The 15,175-nt window shown below is 42.5% G+C and overlaps 1 protein-coding gene across 1 annotated transcript in view; it reads left to right on the top strand.

Annotated features, from left to right (window-relative positions):
- anapc1 (anaphase promoting complex subunit 1) overlaps nucleotides 1–15,175 on the top strand; it is a 252,373-nt gene that overhangs the window by 221,278 nt on the left and 15,920 nt on the right. Inside the window, exons 49-51 of the mRNA XM_084321811.1 lie at nucleotides 2,197–2,283; nucleotides 7,514–7,609; nucleotides 8,532–8,721. Coding sequence (XP_084177937.1) covers nucleotides 2,197–2,283; nucleotides 7,514–7,609; nucleotides 8,532–8,721 — 373 coding nt within the window. The remainder of the gene's footprint in view (nucleotides 1–2,196; nucleotides 2,284–7,513; nucleotides 7,610–8,531; nucleotides 8,722–15,175) is intronic.

Here is a 15,175-nt window from a genome sequence, read left to right as displayed (position 1 = left end):
TGGCCCCGAATGTGTTAACATCCATGTTTCAAAGCTTGTATTGTGTGAGTCGTTCCGCTTGGCTAGAGATTTTAGTGATTTGTAAATGTATTTAAAAATGTTAGTAGATATAATCTAAATAATCCCCCCCCCCCCTACAGTACTAGGCAGGTTGTCACTGGAGACGGAGTGTGTTTGACCAGTGTGCTTTATGTTACATGTGCTTGGTGTTACATGACAACCTAGTTCCATGTACCTGCTATTATAAAACATTGTGTACAGACTGTCAATATGCCTGCCATACTTCTAGTCCATTATTCGCTTCATCTTCTCTTCTTTTCTCTTATTTCTACTAGTCTGTTCATCCCCTCTTCTCTTCTTTCTACTCATCTGTTCATCCTCTCTTCTTTCTTTCTACTAGTCTGTTCATCATCTCTTCTTTATTTCTACTCATCTGTTCATCCTCTCTTCTTTCTACTAGTCTGTTAATCATCTCTTCTTTATTTCTACTCATCTGTTCATCCACTCTTCTTTCTACTTGTCTGTTCATCCTCTCTTCTTTCTACTAGTCTGTTCATCCTCTCTTATTTCTACTCATCTGTTCATCCTCTCTTCTTTCTACTAGTCTGTTCATCCTCTCTTCTTTCTACTCATCTGTTCATCCTCTCTTCTTTCTACTAGTCTGTTCATCCCCTCTTCTCTCTTTCTACTCATCTGTTCATCTTCTCTTCTTTCTACTAGTCTGTTCATCCCCTCTTCTTTCTACTAGTCTGTTCATCCCCTCTTCTCTCTTCTTTCTACTCATCTGTTCATCCTCTCTTCTTTCTACTAGTCTGTTCATCCCCTCTTCTCTCTTCTTTCTACTAATCTGTTCATCCCCTCTTCTTTCTACTAGTCTGTTCATCCCCTCTTCTCTCTTCTTTCTACTCATCTGTTCATCCTCTCTTCTCTTCTTTCTACTCATCTGTTCATCCTCTCTTCTCTTCTTTCTTCTCATCTGTTCATCTTCTCTTCTTTCTACTCATCTGTTCATCCTCTCTTCTCTTCTTTCTACTCATCTGTTCATCCCATCTTCTCCTTTCTACTCATCTGTTCATCCCCTCTTCTCTTCTTTCTACTCATCTGTTCATCATCTCTTCTCTTCTTTCTACTCATCTGTTCATCCTCTCCTCTATTCTTTCTACTCATCTGTTCATCATCTCTTCTCTCTTCTTTTTACTCGTCTGTTTCATCCCCTCTTACTTCTTTATTTCTACTCATCTGTTCATCCCATCTTCTCTTCTTTCTACTCATCTGTTCATCATCTCTTCTCTCTTCTTTTTACTCGTCTGTTTCATCCCCTCTTACTTCTTTATTTCTACTCATCTGTTCATCCCATCTTCTCTTCTTTCTACTCATCTGTTCATCATCTCTTCTCTCTTCTTTTTACTCATCTGTTTCATCCCCTCTTACTTCTTTATTTCTACTCATCTGTTCATCCCCTCTTCTCTCCACTCATCTGTTCATCCCCTCTTCTCTCCACTCATCTGTTCATCCCCTCTTCTCTCCCCTCATCTGTTCATCCCCTCTTCTTTCTTTCTACTCATCTGTTCATCCCCTCTTCTTTCTACTAGTCTGTTCATCCTCTGTTAAAATATTTAGTCAGTATGAAAGTCAAATGTGATCTGAATAGTGAGATTTTTTTTTTATTATCATTAAATTTCTCTTGTTTAAACTGTGGATTGTTTGTTTCTTTGTATATGGTATAATTGATTATTTTGTGTAAATTAGGTTGTACGCCGACCATCAAGTAATACTTGTTTAGTTTAGGAATAAGGGGCAGGTAACTATAAGATTTATTCTTCTTCCTGCTCCTTTTGTCCATGGTATGGTATTTATGATTTTGTATGAAAAACTTTATGATTGTATTGTTTCCATGTGGCAAATAAAAACTCTGAATCTGAATCTTCTTTCTACTCATCTGTTCATCCCCTCTTCTCTCCACTCATCTGTTCATCACCTCTTCCCTTCTTTCCTCTCATCTGAGTTGGTATTGATGGCTGAATTAGTACAGTATTTCATTAAAATAATATAATGTTGTGTGTGTGTGTGTGTGTGTGTGTGTGTGTGTGTGTGTGTGTGTGTGTGTGTGTGTGTGTGTGTGTGTGTGTGTGTGTGTGTGTGTGTGTGTGTGTGTGTGTGTGTGTGTGTGTGTGTGTGTGTGTGTGTGTCCTACAGCCTGAGGCCATCTCCACCTTCACCTCTGACGCTGCGCTGGTTTCCTTTGCGGAGTACTTCTGTAAAGCCTCAGACGGCATGAAACATGTGAGTTCACTAGAGAGAGAGGAAAAACACAACTTCTTGATGTTTCCAGGCTTTCCTTCTGCTATGTGGAAAGTAGTCACCGTACACCAGAGAAACTCTGCTACATTCAGATGTAGGCTTCACACAATTTATGCTAATCAAAGACTGCTTAGAAAACCGCAGTAGGCATATGCAGAATTTTTTTTTTAACCTAAACTGCATGTAATTAACATGCAAAGCAGAGCCTATGTTGAACAAACCAAATACTTACAAATAATGAACATCATTAGACGTAATTAGGCGGCATGGGCTGATGTCACGCTTTAGGATCTTCTTGACTTCTACCTATAATTGAATCCTGAGTGACTAAAGGTTTCGTCCATTAATAGCAGCTTTTAAAAGGGTAGCTGTCCTGAGGTCAGCACACAGCACACATTACAAGCTACAAGTCTACAGTGGTGTAACTAAACTACAGCGATTGGGGGGTCATTTATAATTACAGGATAAAATAACGTTTTTGTAAGATTGTTATGTCTAGGATGCTACCTGAGTTTATCAGCTAAATAATATTGTGTTTATCTGCCTATTTGTTCAGATATAACTAACATATATGATACTAACTTCCTGTCTGTTGTAGAGAAACTTCAAAGAGGTAATTTCTCAGAAATCGCACTTCATGATGCAACAACAGATTCAATAAGCCACAGCATCCTCACTGTTAGCTTGGCTGTTACATCGTCACACATCTAGGATCAGTGTGCAGGTCACATGACCATAAACATATCATTATGACTTAATGAGCCAATCTGGTCTCAGATCAGCATTCCTGCTTTCAGAGGCCTGAGATGTACTGATGTACTTATTATTATTATTATTATTATTATTATTATTATTATTATTATTATTATTATTATTATTATTATTATTATTATTATTATTATATTTACGAGTAACGGACATTAAGCTTCTCAAGGGAAAGACCCCATACCCTAGAGATTTTTAAGTCGTGGCTGAAAACTCACCTGTCTTCATTGGCTTTTTGAGGCTTGTTAAGCCATACATCCCTGGTCCTGTTGTGACTTTTAGTGTATGTATTGTATTGCATTGACTTGTGCATTTAAATTTTATTTCGTATTGGTCTGTTTACTGTAAAGCACTTTGGGGCAACTTTGGTTGATTTTTAATGTGCTATATAAATAAAGGTGACCTTGAAGGATTGGAATTCGAAAACACACATTTCTTTAGATAAAAATCCAGAAATGGAATCCGTAGAATGAATAACTATGCATTCCGTAGAAAATGTCAAAAGAAATAATTTTGAATTCAATGAAAGTATCAAATTGTGTGGAGAAATTGCGTGAGCCTTTAGTTTGTAACATGTGAGTCTGTGAGAGCGTACTGTTCTCTCTACACATGGCAGGGGGCCTGGCTTTAAAATAGACACTATAGATTTGCCCTTTGTGACCTGTGATGCATCCTCTTGTTAATCACTTGACTCATTTTGTAAAGCAGAAAGGCCTCCTCCACAGCAGGTTAATCGGTTCGATCGCACAGCGTTTATTTCAGACCACGGCTGTGAAATTTGAGTAAATGTGTTATTTCTCCTACCGTGGAGTTCTGTAATTGAATTTAAGAGAATTTCTTCTTGGCATTTTATCGTTTCATCTCTCTCTCTCCCTCCATCCCTCTCTCTCTTTCCCTCTCTCTCCCTCCCTCTCTATCTCTCTCTCTCCCTCTCTGTTTCTCTCCCCCTCCCCCTCTCTCTCTTTCCCTCTCTCTCCCTCCCTCTCTATCTCTCTCTCCCTCTCTCTCTCCCTCTCTCTCTATTTCTCTCTCTCTGTCTCTCTCCCTTCCCCTCTCTCTCTCCATCTCTGCATCTATCTCTCCATCTCACTCCATTACTGTTCCTCTTCTGTTTTGTGTCATAATTGCAGACTGGATAATTCTGTGCTTCCTGTTGGTGAATCACATGATTTTCTTCCTCACCGTGGCTTGGCTTTAAATTGGCATAAAATGCCTCCATGTTCTTTTTCACACCATCTGAACCCTGGTACCTGGTCTGTCTATCTGTCTATCTAACTGTCTGTCTGTCTGTCTGTCTGTCTGTCTGTCTGTCTGTCTGTCTGTCTGTCTGTCTGTCTGTCTGTCTGTCTGTCTGTCTGTCTGTCTGTCTGTCTGTCTATCTAACTGTCTGTCTGTCTGTCTGTCTGTCTGTCTATCTAACTGTCTGTCTGTCTATCTATCTAACTATCTGTCTGTCTCTATCTGTCTGTCTTCCTCCATGTCTATCTGTCTGTCAGTGTCTGTCTATTTATCTATCTGTTTTCCTTCCTGTCCCTCTATCTATCTGTCTGACTGTCTTTATGGAACATATTGGGAGCACCTCACACACTCTGTCTCTATCTGTCTGACTGTCTTTATGGAACATATTGGGAGCACCTCACACACTCTGTCTCTATCTGTCTGACTGTCTTTATGGAACATATTGGGAGCACCTCACACACTCTGTCTCTATCTGTCTGACTGTCTTTATGGAACATATTGGGAGCACCTCACACACTCTGTCTCTATCTGTCTGACTGTCTTTATGGAACATATTGGGAGCACCTCACACACTCTGTATCTATCTGTCTGACTGTCTTTATGGAACATATTGGGAGCACCTCACACACTCTGTCTCTATCTGTCTGACTGTCTTTATGGAACATATTGGGAGCACCTCACACACTCTGTCTCTATCTGTCTGACTGTCTTTATGGAACATATTGGGAGCACCTCACAAACTCATTTTTAATGTGCTATATAAATAAAGGTGACCTTGAAGGATTGGAATTCGAAAACACACATTTCTTTAGATAAAAATCCAGAAATGGAATCCGTAGAATGAATAACTATTCATTCCATAGAAAATGTCAAAAGAAATAATTTTGAATTCAATGAAATTATCAAATTGTGTGGAGAAATTGCGTGAGCCTTTAGTTTGTAACATGTGAGTCTGTGAGAGCGTACTGTTCTCTCTACACATGGCAGGGGGCCTGGCTTTAAAATAGACACTATAGATTTGCCCTTTGTGACCTGTGATGCATCCTCTTGTTAATCACTTGACTCACTACCGTGGAGTTCTGTAATTGAATTTAAGAGAATTTCTTCTTGGCATTTTATCGTTTCATCTCTCTCTCTCCCTCCATCCCTCTCTCTCTTTCCCTCTCTCTCCCTCCCTCCCTCCCTCTCTCTCTCTTTCCCTCTCTCTCCCTCCCCTCTCTCCCTCCCTCTCTATCTCTCTCCCTCTCCCTCTCTGATTCCCTCCTCTCTCCTCCCTCTCTCTCCTCTCCCTCCTCTCTCTCCCTCCTCCCTCCCTCTCTCTCTCTCTCTCTCTCTCTCCTCTCTCTCCCTCTCTCTCTCCCTCCTCCCTCCCTCTCTCCTCTCTCTCCCTCCTCTCCTCTCCTCTCCTCCTCCTCTCTCTCTCTCCCTCTCTCTCTCTCTCTCTCTCTCCCTCCTCTCTCTCTCTCTCTCTCCCTCCCTCTCTCTCTCCTCCCTCCCTCCCTCTCTCTCTCTCTCTCTCTCTCTCTCTCTCTCTCTCTCTCTCTCTCTCTCTCTCTCTCTCTCGCTTGGCTTTAAATTGGCATAAAATGCCTCCATGTTCTTTTTCACACCATCTGAACCCTGGTACCTGGTCTGTCTATCTGTCTATCTAACTATCTGTATGTCTGTCTTCCTCCATGTTTATCTGTCTGTCTGTCTCTATCTATTTATCTATCAGTGTTTTTCTTCTTGTCCCTCTATCTATCTGTCTGACTGTCTTTATGGAACATATTGGGAGCACCTCATTCACTTGCTAAAATCTTCATGGGTCTTGTCTGTCGTGTCCTGAGGTCGAGAAGTAAAATATCAGTCTACTGTATATTAGTCACTATACTATTATTAATCAATATCGTTGTGTAAGGAACATGTTAAGTCTATATTAATCAACATGGTTGTGTAAGGACCATGGTAAGTCTATATTAATCAACATTGTTGTGTCTGGAACATGGTTAGTCTATATTAATCAACATTGTTGTGTCTGGAACATGGTTAGTCTATATCAGCGGTTCCCAAACTTTTTTGGCCGTGCACCCCCTGTCACCTCCCGACCTAGCTGACGCACCCCCCAATGGGTTTCTGTTAGAAAAAATTGTTGCTGGTCTCCGTGCACAGATTTTTTTTTTATTTTATCTCTTCCCACGGCGACTATGGATAGGGAATTTCTTTGTTTAATTAAAATGTTCACGACAACATGGATGCATGTACTCTGCCAGCATGTTTAATATCCATAATACTAAAGGGTTGACTAAGATTTTTATGAAATTTTATTGTAAAAAGAAAAAGAAAATGTATTGACCACCATTAGCCTTTTCATGTCACGCACCACCTAGAGGGCGCTCGCGCACCACAAGGGATGCGCGCACCACAGTTTGGGAACCACTGGTCTATATTAATCAACATGGTTGTGTCTGGAACATGGTTAGTCTATATTAATCAATGCGCCCGCTCGCTGTCTCTGTTTAAAGTTACTATTAAAGGCACTACTAGTAAGATTCCATCAATATATTGTACAGTCAATATCCTCCCTACCTTGACAGGATTAAAACGCAACTCTGATGAGAATGGCAGATAATTGAATACCTTAGACGAAAAACCATACACGTCTATTTTATATTTTCAGAGGAACAATGTTTTCAAACTTTATTATCTAAAGATAAGAGTTGTGTTCATTCATAGTTAAAGACAGTAGAGGCTGAGTACTTTATTATCTAAAGATGGTAAGTTAGTGTTGTGTTCATTCCTAGTTAAAGGGAGTCGAGGCTGAGTAGTGTCTTGTGACGGATCACAATCACGCACCAAGTGATTTAGATTAACCTCACAACAAAAACAAATTTGACTTAAGGGTTCAATTGACAAGGCTGCTAAGAATATGACTCCACCACGTTCACTTTCAGAATGGGCTGTTCACCCCTTCCATGGAGGGGTAAACAAAGGAGCAAACAGACAAATCTACTTTGCAACAGCAAGCAGCAACAACAGGGTGTTTGTGAAACGTAATCTCCTCCTGAGAATTAATTAGGCTGCCAGTTATTACCGCAAGGGTCCCATTTGTTTACTGTAATTATACCAAGGTATCCCAACTAATCTGACATTGATATATTATTATTGAAAATGTTCCTTGTAGTGGCTTTAATGTGTGTCTAATGATACTGTCTGTCTGTCTGTCCAGAGAGAGGAGACCTTGGCATTGTTCTCAGCCATTCTCTATGAATGTGTGACTCAGGAAAACCCAGAGATGCTGCCCACATATATCGCTATCGAGCAGGTAAGATCCTGACAACCATGTACCACTCATACTGTATGATCTCTGTTGTGTTGATGTAGTTCATACTGAATATACTGACCTTTTATACTAGTCCCATGTGGTTTATACCAGTCCCATGTGGTTTATACTAGTCCCATGTGGTTTATACTAGTCCCATGTGGTTTATACTAGTTCCATGTGGTTTATACTAGTCCCATGTGGTTTATACTAGTCCCTTATACTAGTCCCATGTGGTTTATACTAGTCCCTTATACTAGTCCCATGTGGTTTATATTAGTCCCATGTGGTTTATACTAGTCCCTTATACTAGTCCCATGTGGTTTATACTAGTCCCATGTGGTTTATACTAGTCCCATGTGGTTTATACTAGTTCCATGTGGTTTATACTAGTCCCATGTGGTTTATACTAGTCCCTTATACTAGTCCCATGTGGTTTATACTAGTCCCATGTGGTTTATACTAGTCCCATGTGGTTTATACTAGTCCCATGTGGTTTATACTAGTCCCATGTGGTTTATACTAGTCCCTTATACTAGTCCCATGTGGTTTATACTAGTCCCATGTGGTTTATACTAGTCCCTTATACTAGTCCTATGTGGTTTATACTAGTCCCATGTGGTTTATACTAGTCCCATGTGGTTTATACTAGTCCTATGTGGTTTATACTAGTCCCATGTGGTTTATACTAGTCCCATGTGGTTTATACTAGTCCTATGTGGTTTATACTAGTCCCATCTGGATTATACTAGTCCTATGTGGTTTATACTAGTCCTATGTGGTTTATACTAGTCCTATGTGGTTTATGCTAGTCCATGCGTGTGTGTGCGTGCAAGAGTGAGTATACGTACGTACGCTTCCAAGTATATATTGTACCTATCTCCTGTGGTTTCTGTGTTGACTGTTTCCCCTCCTCCCTCCCCAGGCCGTGCGCTCCCTACGCCAGTGTGACCTCGCAGAGACCTTCCCTCTGTGGCAGATGCGCCTGGTCCTGGAGCTGTGTGAGAGCAGGGTGTTGAGGGGCCGACTCAGGGGCCGCGGAGCCCTGCTTTCCTCAGAGTTCCTCCCTGTCATGAAGAACTTTGCAGATGGAGCACTGGACAGCTGGCTCACTGGTGAGTAGAGTTGGACAGCTGGCTACTCGGCTACTCCTGCTGGGTTAATACTGCTGCTAGGTCCTGCTGGGTTAATACTGCTGCTAGGTCCTGCTGGGTTAATACTGCTGCTAGGTCCTGCTGGGTTAATACTGCTGCTAGGTCCTGCTGGGTTAATACTGCTGCTAGGTCCTGCTGGGTTAATACTGCTGCTAGGTCCTGCTGGGTTAATACTGCTGCTAGGTCCTGCTGGGTTAATACTGCTGCTAGGTCCTGCTGGGTTAATACTGCTGCTAGGTCCTGCTAGGTTAATACTGCTGCTAGGTCCTGCTGGGTTAATACTGCTGCTAGGTCCTGCTGGGTTAATACTGCTGCTAGGTCCTGCTGGGTTAATACTGCTGCTAGGTCCTGCTGGGTTAATACTGCTGCTAGGTCCTGCTGGGTTAATACTGCTGCTAGGTCCTGCTGGGTTAATACTGCTGCTAGGTCCTGCTGGGTTAATACTGCTGCTAGGTCCTGCTGGGTTAATACTGCTGCTAGGTCCTGCTGGGTTAATACTGCTGCTAGGTCCTGCTGGGTTAATACTGCTGCTAGGTCCTGCTGGGTTAATACTGCTGCTAGGTCCTGCTGGGTTAATACTGCTGCTAGGTCCTGCTAGGTTAATACTGCTGCTAGGTCCTGCTGGGTTAATACTGCTGCTAGGTCCTGCTGGGTTAATACTGCTGCTAGGTTAATACTGCTGCTAGGTCCTGCTGGGTTAATACTGCTGCTAGGTTAATACTGCTGCTAGGTCCTGCTGGGTTAATACTGCTGCTAGGTCCTGCTGGGTTAATACTGCTGCTAGGTTAATACTGCTGCTAGGTCCTGCTGGGTTAATACTGCTGCTAGGTTAATACTGCTGCTAGGTCCTGCTGGGTTAATACTGCTGCTAGGTTAATACTGCTGCTAGGTCCTGCTGGGTTAATACTGCTGCTAGGTTAATACTGCTGCTAGGTCCTGCTGGGTTAATACTGCTGCTAGGTTAATACTGCTGCTAGGTTAATACTGCTGCTAGGTCCTGCTGGGTTAATACTGCTGCTAGGTTAATACTGCTAGGTCCTGCTGGGTTAATACTGCTGCTAGGTTACAGGGCTCTACAGTGCGACCATATTGCTTGCATATGCCCCTAGAAATATGTGTGCGAACCGGAAAAATCAATTACTCGCACGGTGTGCAAGTGAAGATTACAGCCTCAGTCATGTTTTTTTTTTCTCCGCTGATAAATCGTTAAAAAACTACAAGTCCCACATTGCACTCAAGCCAACGGTCCAATCACAGTAGAGTGACGTGACTGGTTTCAAGGGAAATAAAGGAAATGACCAATCGGAAGCTCTCATTCGCTTTTTTACTTCCTGAAAGTCCCCCATTGCGATATGCGAGAGTTTTCCGAGACAGTAACATTAAATTAATGTAACTTATTCTAGTCTTACCAATAGCAATAGATTTTAGAACACCTAGATTTATCGATAGCAATAGTAATATAACGTTAATGCAACAAAACGAATGCTTTGCTTTGTTAATCATAACGTTGATGCAGTAGCGTATGTCGTTGTGTTGGCTGTAACGGACATGACAATAACATAACACTGTGTACACATTCAAATTGCGATAATCTATTCTAACATTTTCAAACACCGGGGCCCCGCAGGGGACAGTCCTCTCTCCCTTCCTCTTCACTGTCTACACCAACGACTTCCACTATCGGTCAGAGTCCTGCCACCTTCAGAAGTTTTCTGATGACTCTGCGATAGTGGGATGTATAAAGGACGGTGACGAGAGGGAATACCGGGAACTGGTAGTGGACTTTGTCACATGGTGCGATAAAAACCACCTGCAGCTAAATGTGGCGAAGACCAAGGAACTGGTTGTGGAGCTGGGGAGGAGGAGTGCACCTGTGACCCCCGTTTCCATCAGGGGAGTTGATGTGGACATGGTTGAGGTGTACAAATACCTCAACAGAAGAAGCACTATACAAGAAGGGCCAGAGCCGACTCTACTTTCTTAGAAGGCTGAGATCCTTCAATGTCTGTACAAGGATGTTGAGGATGTTCTATGAGTCGGTGGTGGCGGGTGCCTTCTTGTACGCTGTGACCTGCTGGGGCAGCGGACTGAGAGCAGTGGACACAACCAGGCTGGATAAGCTGGTCAGGAAGGCCAGCAGCGTGGTTGGGGTGGAGCTGGACTCTCTAGCGAGGGTGGCGGAGAGGAGGAGCCTTGCTAAGCTCCAGGCCATCAGGGAAAACCCCACCCACCCACTATACACAGACTTGGCTGCCAGGAGGAGCATGTTCAGTGCTAGGCTCACACTACCCAAATGCAGCACTGAACGGCACAGGAAGTCCTTCATTCCAACAGCCATCAGACTATATAATGCATCACTGTACCTCACTGCATCACTGAGCACAGAGCGGCAGCTCATTAGTGGCAGGAGGACGCGACTAGCGGCCTCCAGGCTCCACAACAGGGGGCAGCGACGGCTGCCAGACATTGATCTAGGACTTATAGGAACCCAAGGAGGACAATACACTACCTGAAGCATACTGCACCTTGTGACACTGTGAATACTGGAATATATATTTCATTTAGTTAGATTTAAATTATAATTATATTGACCAAATTGTTTACACTGCTTCCCCCATGCTCAGTACATTCTTACTGTATTTATTTCTGTATATTTTATTTCATTTCATTTTATTCTATTTTACTCTACTCTTATCCTAGGCAACTTGATTTGATTTGTGTTATTATTCTAATTTGTGACCTGTCCTGTCTAAATGTTTAAATGTTGAGCGATTTGCAGTGTCAAATTTCCCACGGGATAATAAAAGTATTTCTATTCTATTCTATTCTAAATCGATGCAGTTGAATTTTCCCCTTAGGATCGATGCATTGCGATGCATTGTTACACCCCTACACCAAAGTCACTGGCCCACTGTGTATGTGTGTGTGTGCTAACTTGGCTAGCGTTATCAACAGCAGAGGTGGGTGCAAGCAGTGTGACGTAATTGGCAGAATCGACTGTCTACCTAACAATGTTTCTGTACTGGAGGTGTACAGTATTTCAATAGGCAACCCTGAAAGGATTATTTTTCTAGAAGAGCAACACTAGCCAAAACATAGGCATTGTATGCATAAAAGGGGCAAAAGCTAAAGTTAAGTGACTGTTACTTTTGTAGCAGTAGTTTGATTTGATAGTTTATTTGATAGGGACAGCACATGTTAATGAACATCAAGTACAAAATACAAAATGTAAACATGCAGGGTTGTAGCAAGAGCTAATTTACACCAGGAGACAGAAAAATGCTTTCAATAAATAAATAGCCTGCTTAGGGTAAAAGCATTGTGACAATCAATGATAAAAACAACAATAAAAAGTACAAGAAACAAGTTACATTACATCACAACTGGTAGGCTATTCCAGTAGTTACCACCTTTAACAGAGAACACAGTTTTAGCAAAGGTAGTATACCGAAAAGGCACCTTACAGTCCCCTCTACTAGATTAATACTGCTGCTAGGTTAATACTGCTGCTAGGTTAATGCTGCTGCTAGGTTAATGCTGCTGCTAGGTTAATACTGCTGCTAGGTTAATACTGCTGCTAGGTTAATGCTGCTGCTAGGTTAATTATGCTGCTAGGTTAATTCTGCTGCTAGGTTAATTCTGCTGCTAGGTTAATGCTGCTGCTAGGTTAATTATGCTGCTAGGTTAATTCTGCTGCTAGGTTAATACTGCTGCTAGGTTAATTCTGCTGCTAGGTTCATTCTGCTGCTAGGTTAATACTGCTGCTAGGTTAATTCTGCTGCTAGGTTAATTCTGCTGCTAGGTTAATTCTGCTGCTAGGTTAATTCTGCTGCTAGGTTAATTCTGCTGCTAGGTTAATACTGCTGCTAGGTTAATTCTGCTGCTAGGTTAATTCTGCTGCTAGGTTAATTCTGCTGCTAGGTTAATTCTGCTGCTAGGTTAATTCTGCTGCTAGGTTAATTCTGCTGCTAGATGTGAAGCTCCTCATAGACCGCTCAGTCTCACTCACTCAGGGTTAGGGATGCCCCCCGGACCCCGGTTTTAAACGGGAACCGGTACTATATTAGAAAATACCGGAGTATTTATAAGCTCTGACGTCCTCGGTACTGCTATCGATACTCTAGAGAAATTATTATTATTATTATTATTATTATTATTATTTAAAAGTTGCGAACGATCCTCTCTCTGTCTCTGCACGAGAAGCGAGCCGCAGCCAGCGAGTCAATTATTACACACACTCCTCGCGAGTCGCTCGCTAGTGCTACACATAGACATACGGGTCCTACATACGGGTACTCCTTAATGAAAGTGTCCCCGACGCCCCGTGCTATAGCGCTCTGCACACAGACAGCAGCTCTGCATGCACTGAGTCGTGATCATGGCGGATAGAGCGAAGCGTTCTAAAGTATGGATATACTTTACAAGGGTCAATGCCGACAATGCACGTTGCCACAAGTGCAACAAAACATTTGCCAGTAAGGGTGGCAATACGAGCAAATCAATTTATCAAAACATCTGTTGGCAAAACATGATATTAGTGTGCAGAAATGCGCGTATTCGACTGCCTTGCGCGCAGTGTTCCATCTGCATCCACTGCAGCCGTAACCGTAAGCCAAGATACGGAGTTGCCTAGGCTAATAACGAATTATTACAAATAGGCTAATAAACAAAACAATTGTTTAGCTACAAATACTACAATCTAAACTTTTTATAGATCGTCAAGCTGAGGCGTCAGCCACTATGTCCCAGGCCAGTGAGGCCACCACACATCCTCCCTCCCTCTACCTCCCTCCACCACCCAAAGTCCTTTCTCCCTAGCAGCTAGAGGAAGGATGACAGAGGATAGGGTGAACGAGTGTCACAGTTCTGTTAGCCTTTTGCATTTGTTGTTTATTATAAAAAGTCTATAATTCAGAGTCAGACACATTTAAAACATTGTTGCTGCTGTTGCTGAAGAAATTATATTAATTTATTATATTTATTTATAAAGTTATATAAAAGAACATTGCTGCTGCTGTTGCTGAAGAAATTATATTTATTTATAATACTTATTTATAACGTTGTATTTATAAATAATAAAGCAATGTTGATTCTGTTCTTAATTAATTGTCTTTTTTTCTTGCAAAAAAAGAACCAAAAAGAACCGATAAGAGTATCGATAAAGTACCGAACCGTTAAGCAGTATCGATAAGAGTAGTAGTATCGATAAAATCCTAACGATACCCATCCCTACTCAGGGTTAGCCACTCTGCCCCTAGTGGCGGTTCACAGGAGCGCATGTGTCCTGATGGCGTCTATGCCTTCTACAACGCTGTTCGGTTTCCGGGTTCCTCTGATTGGCCGCTGACCTATGCTAGCACGCACCCCTTTACACTCTCGCGCTGTGAAGCGCCAGCGGGGCGATGCAGTGGTTTCTCCACGGCTTCCGTGCGCCGCGCTGCCGCCGGCTTGACTCGGCCCAGCTCCAGCAGCAGCGGCCGTCTTCCGCCGCCTGCGGTATCCTCCCTCCGAGGCGGCTCATTCTTATTATTATCCCCCATTGTTCAGGTCGACATGGTCGCACAAACACCCGTTGGAGGAGTAGTGGGGGAGAAGAAGAGGAATATTTTTAAATAGCAAGAATTATCGACTGGCAACTCTGTGCTCGTCATACCTGCAGCTGCTGGTACTGTATGGAGAGAGAGGCATATTTCAGTGATTGAAACCGGCTGTCTGTCTGTTGTTGTGTGCCTCTCTCTCCATAGCGTACCAGCAGCTGCAGCTGCACCCTGATGTAAACAAGACAAACGTCTTTCTCTGGTCTGCATCCCCTTAACAATTGTGTGTATTGAGCAGTGGCGGCCGGTGGGTACTTCGCCACTAGGGGCGCTATACCAAATATTTTGTACAGTACAGTACTGTACCACGCAAGACTCATGGCAAGACGTGAGCGATTCGACTCACGCTCACGGCAATGAATCGGCTCTATGAACGAGTCGCTCAGCTGTTACTACAACAACACACAACCAGTCAAATAAAGTATAGTCTAGACTCTAATTCACAACTTGAAACACAATATAAATAGAAAAGTTAGAAACAAAACTCGCCCGTCTCCAAACACAGGCAGATCTCTCCCTCTCTCCTTCTCTCTCTCACACACAGCGTGACGTGGAATCGATTCGTTACACAATCAGACCTATTATATACCAAGAATAACTTCAGTATGAGTACAGGGCTGTACACATATTTTGCATATTGTTAAACGAGCCAAGGCTAGCTATTAAACTATCGATATGAATCGAAAATCTGGGACCCTGATGTAAACAAGACAAACGTCTTTCTCTGGTCTGCATCCCCTTAACAATTGTGTGTATTGAGCCGTACTGTATTGTACCCATTCTGCAATCTGTTAATAAAGTTCTCATTCATTCATTCA

The sequence above is a fragment of the Notolepis coatsorum genome, assembly GCF_963971535.1.
Source record: "Notolepis coatsorum genome assembly, chromosome: 9".
Lineage (NCBI taxonomy): Eukaryota > Metazoa > Chordata > Actinopteri > Aulopiformes > Paralepididae > Notolepis > Notolepis coatsorum.
The sequence above is the reverse complement of the archived record's forward strand: the minus strand, read 5'-3'. Positions and strand labels throughout refer to the sequence as shown.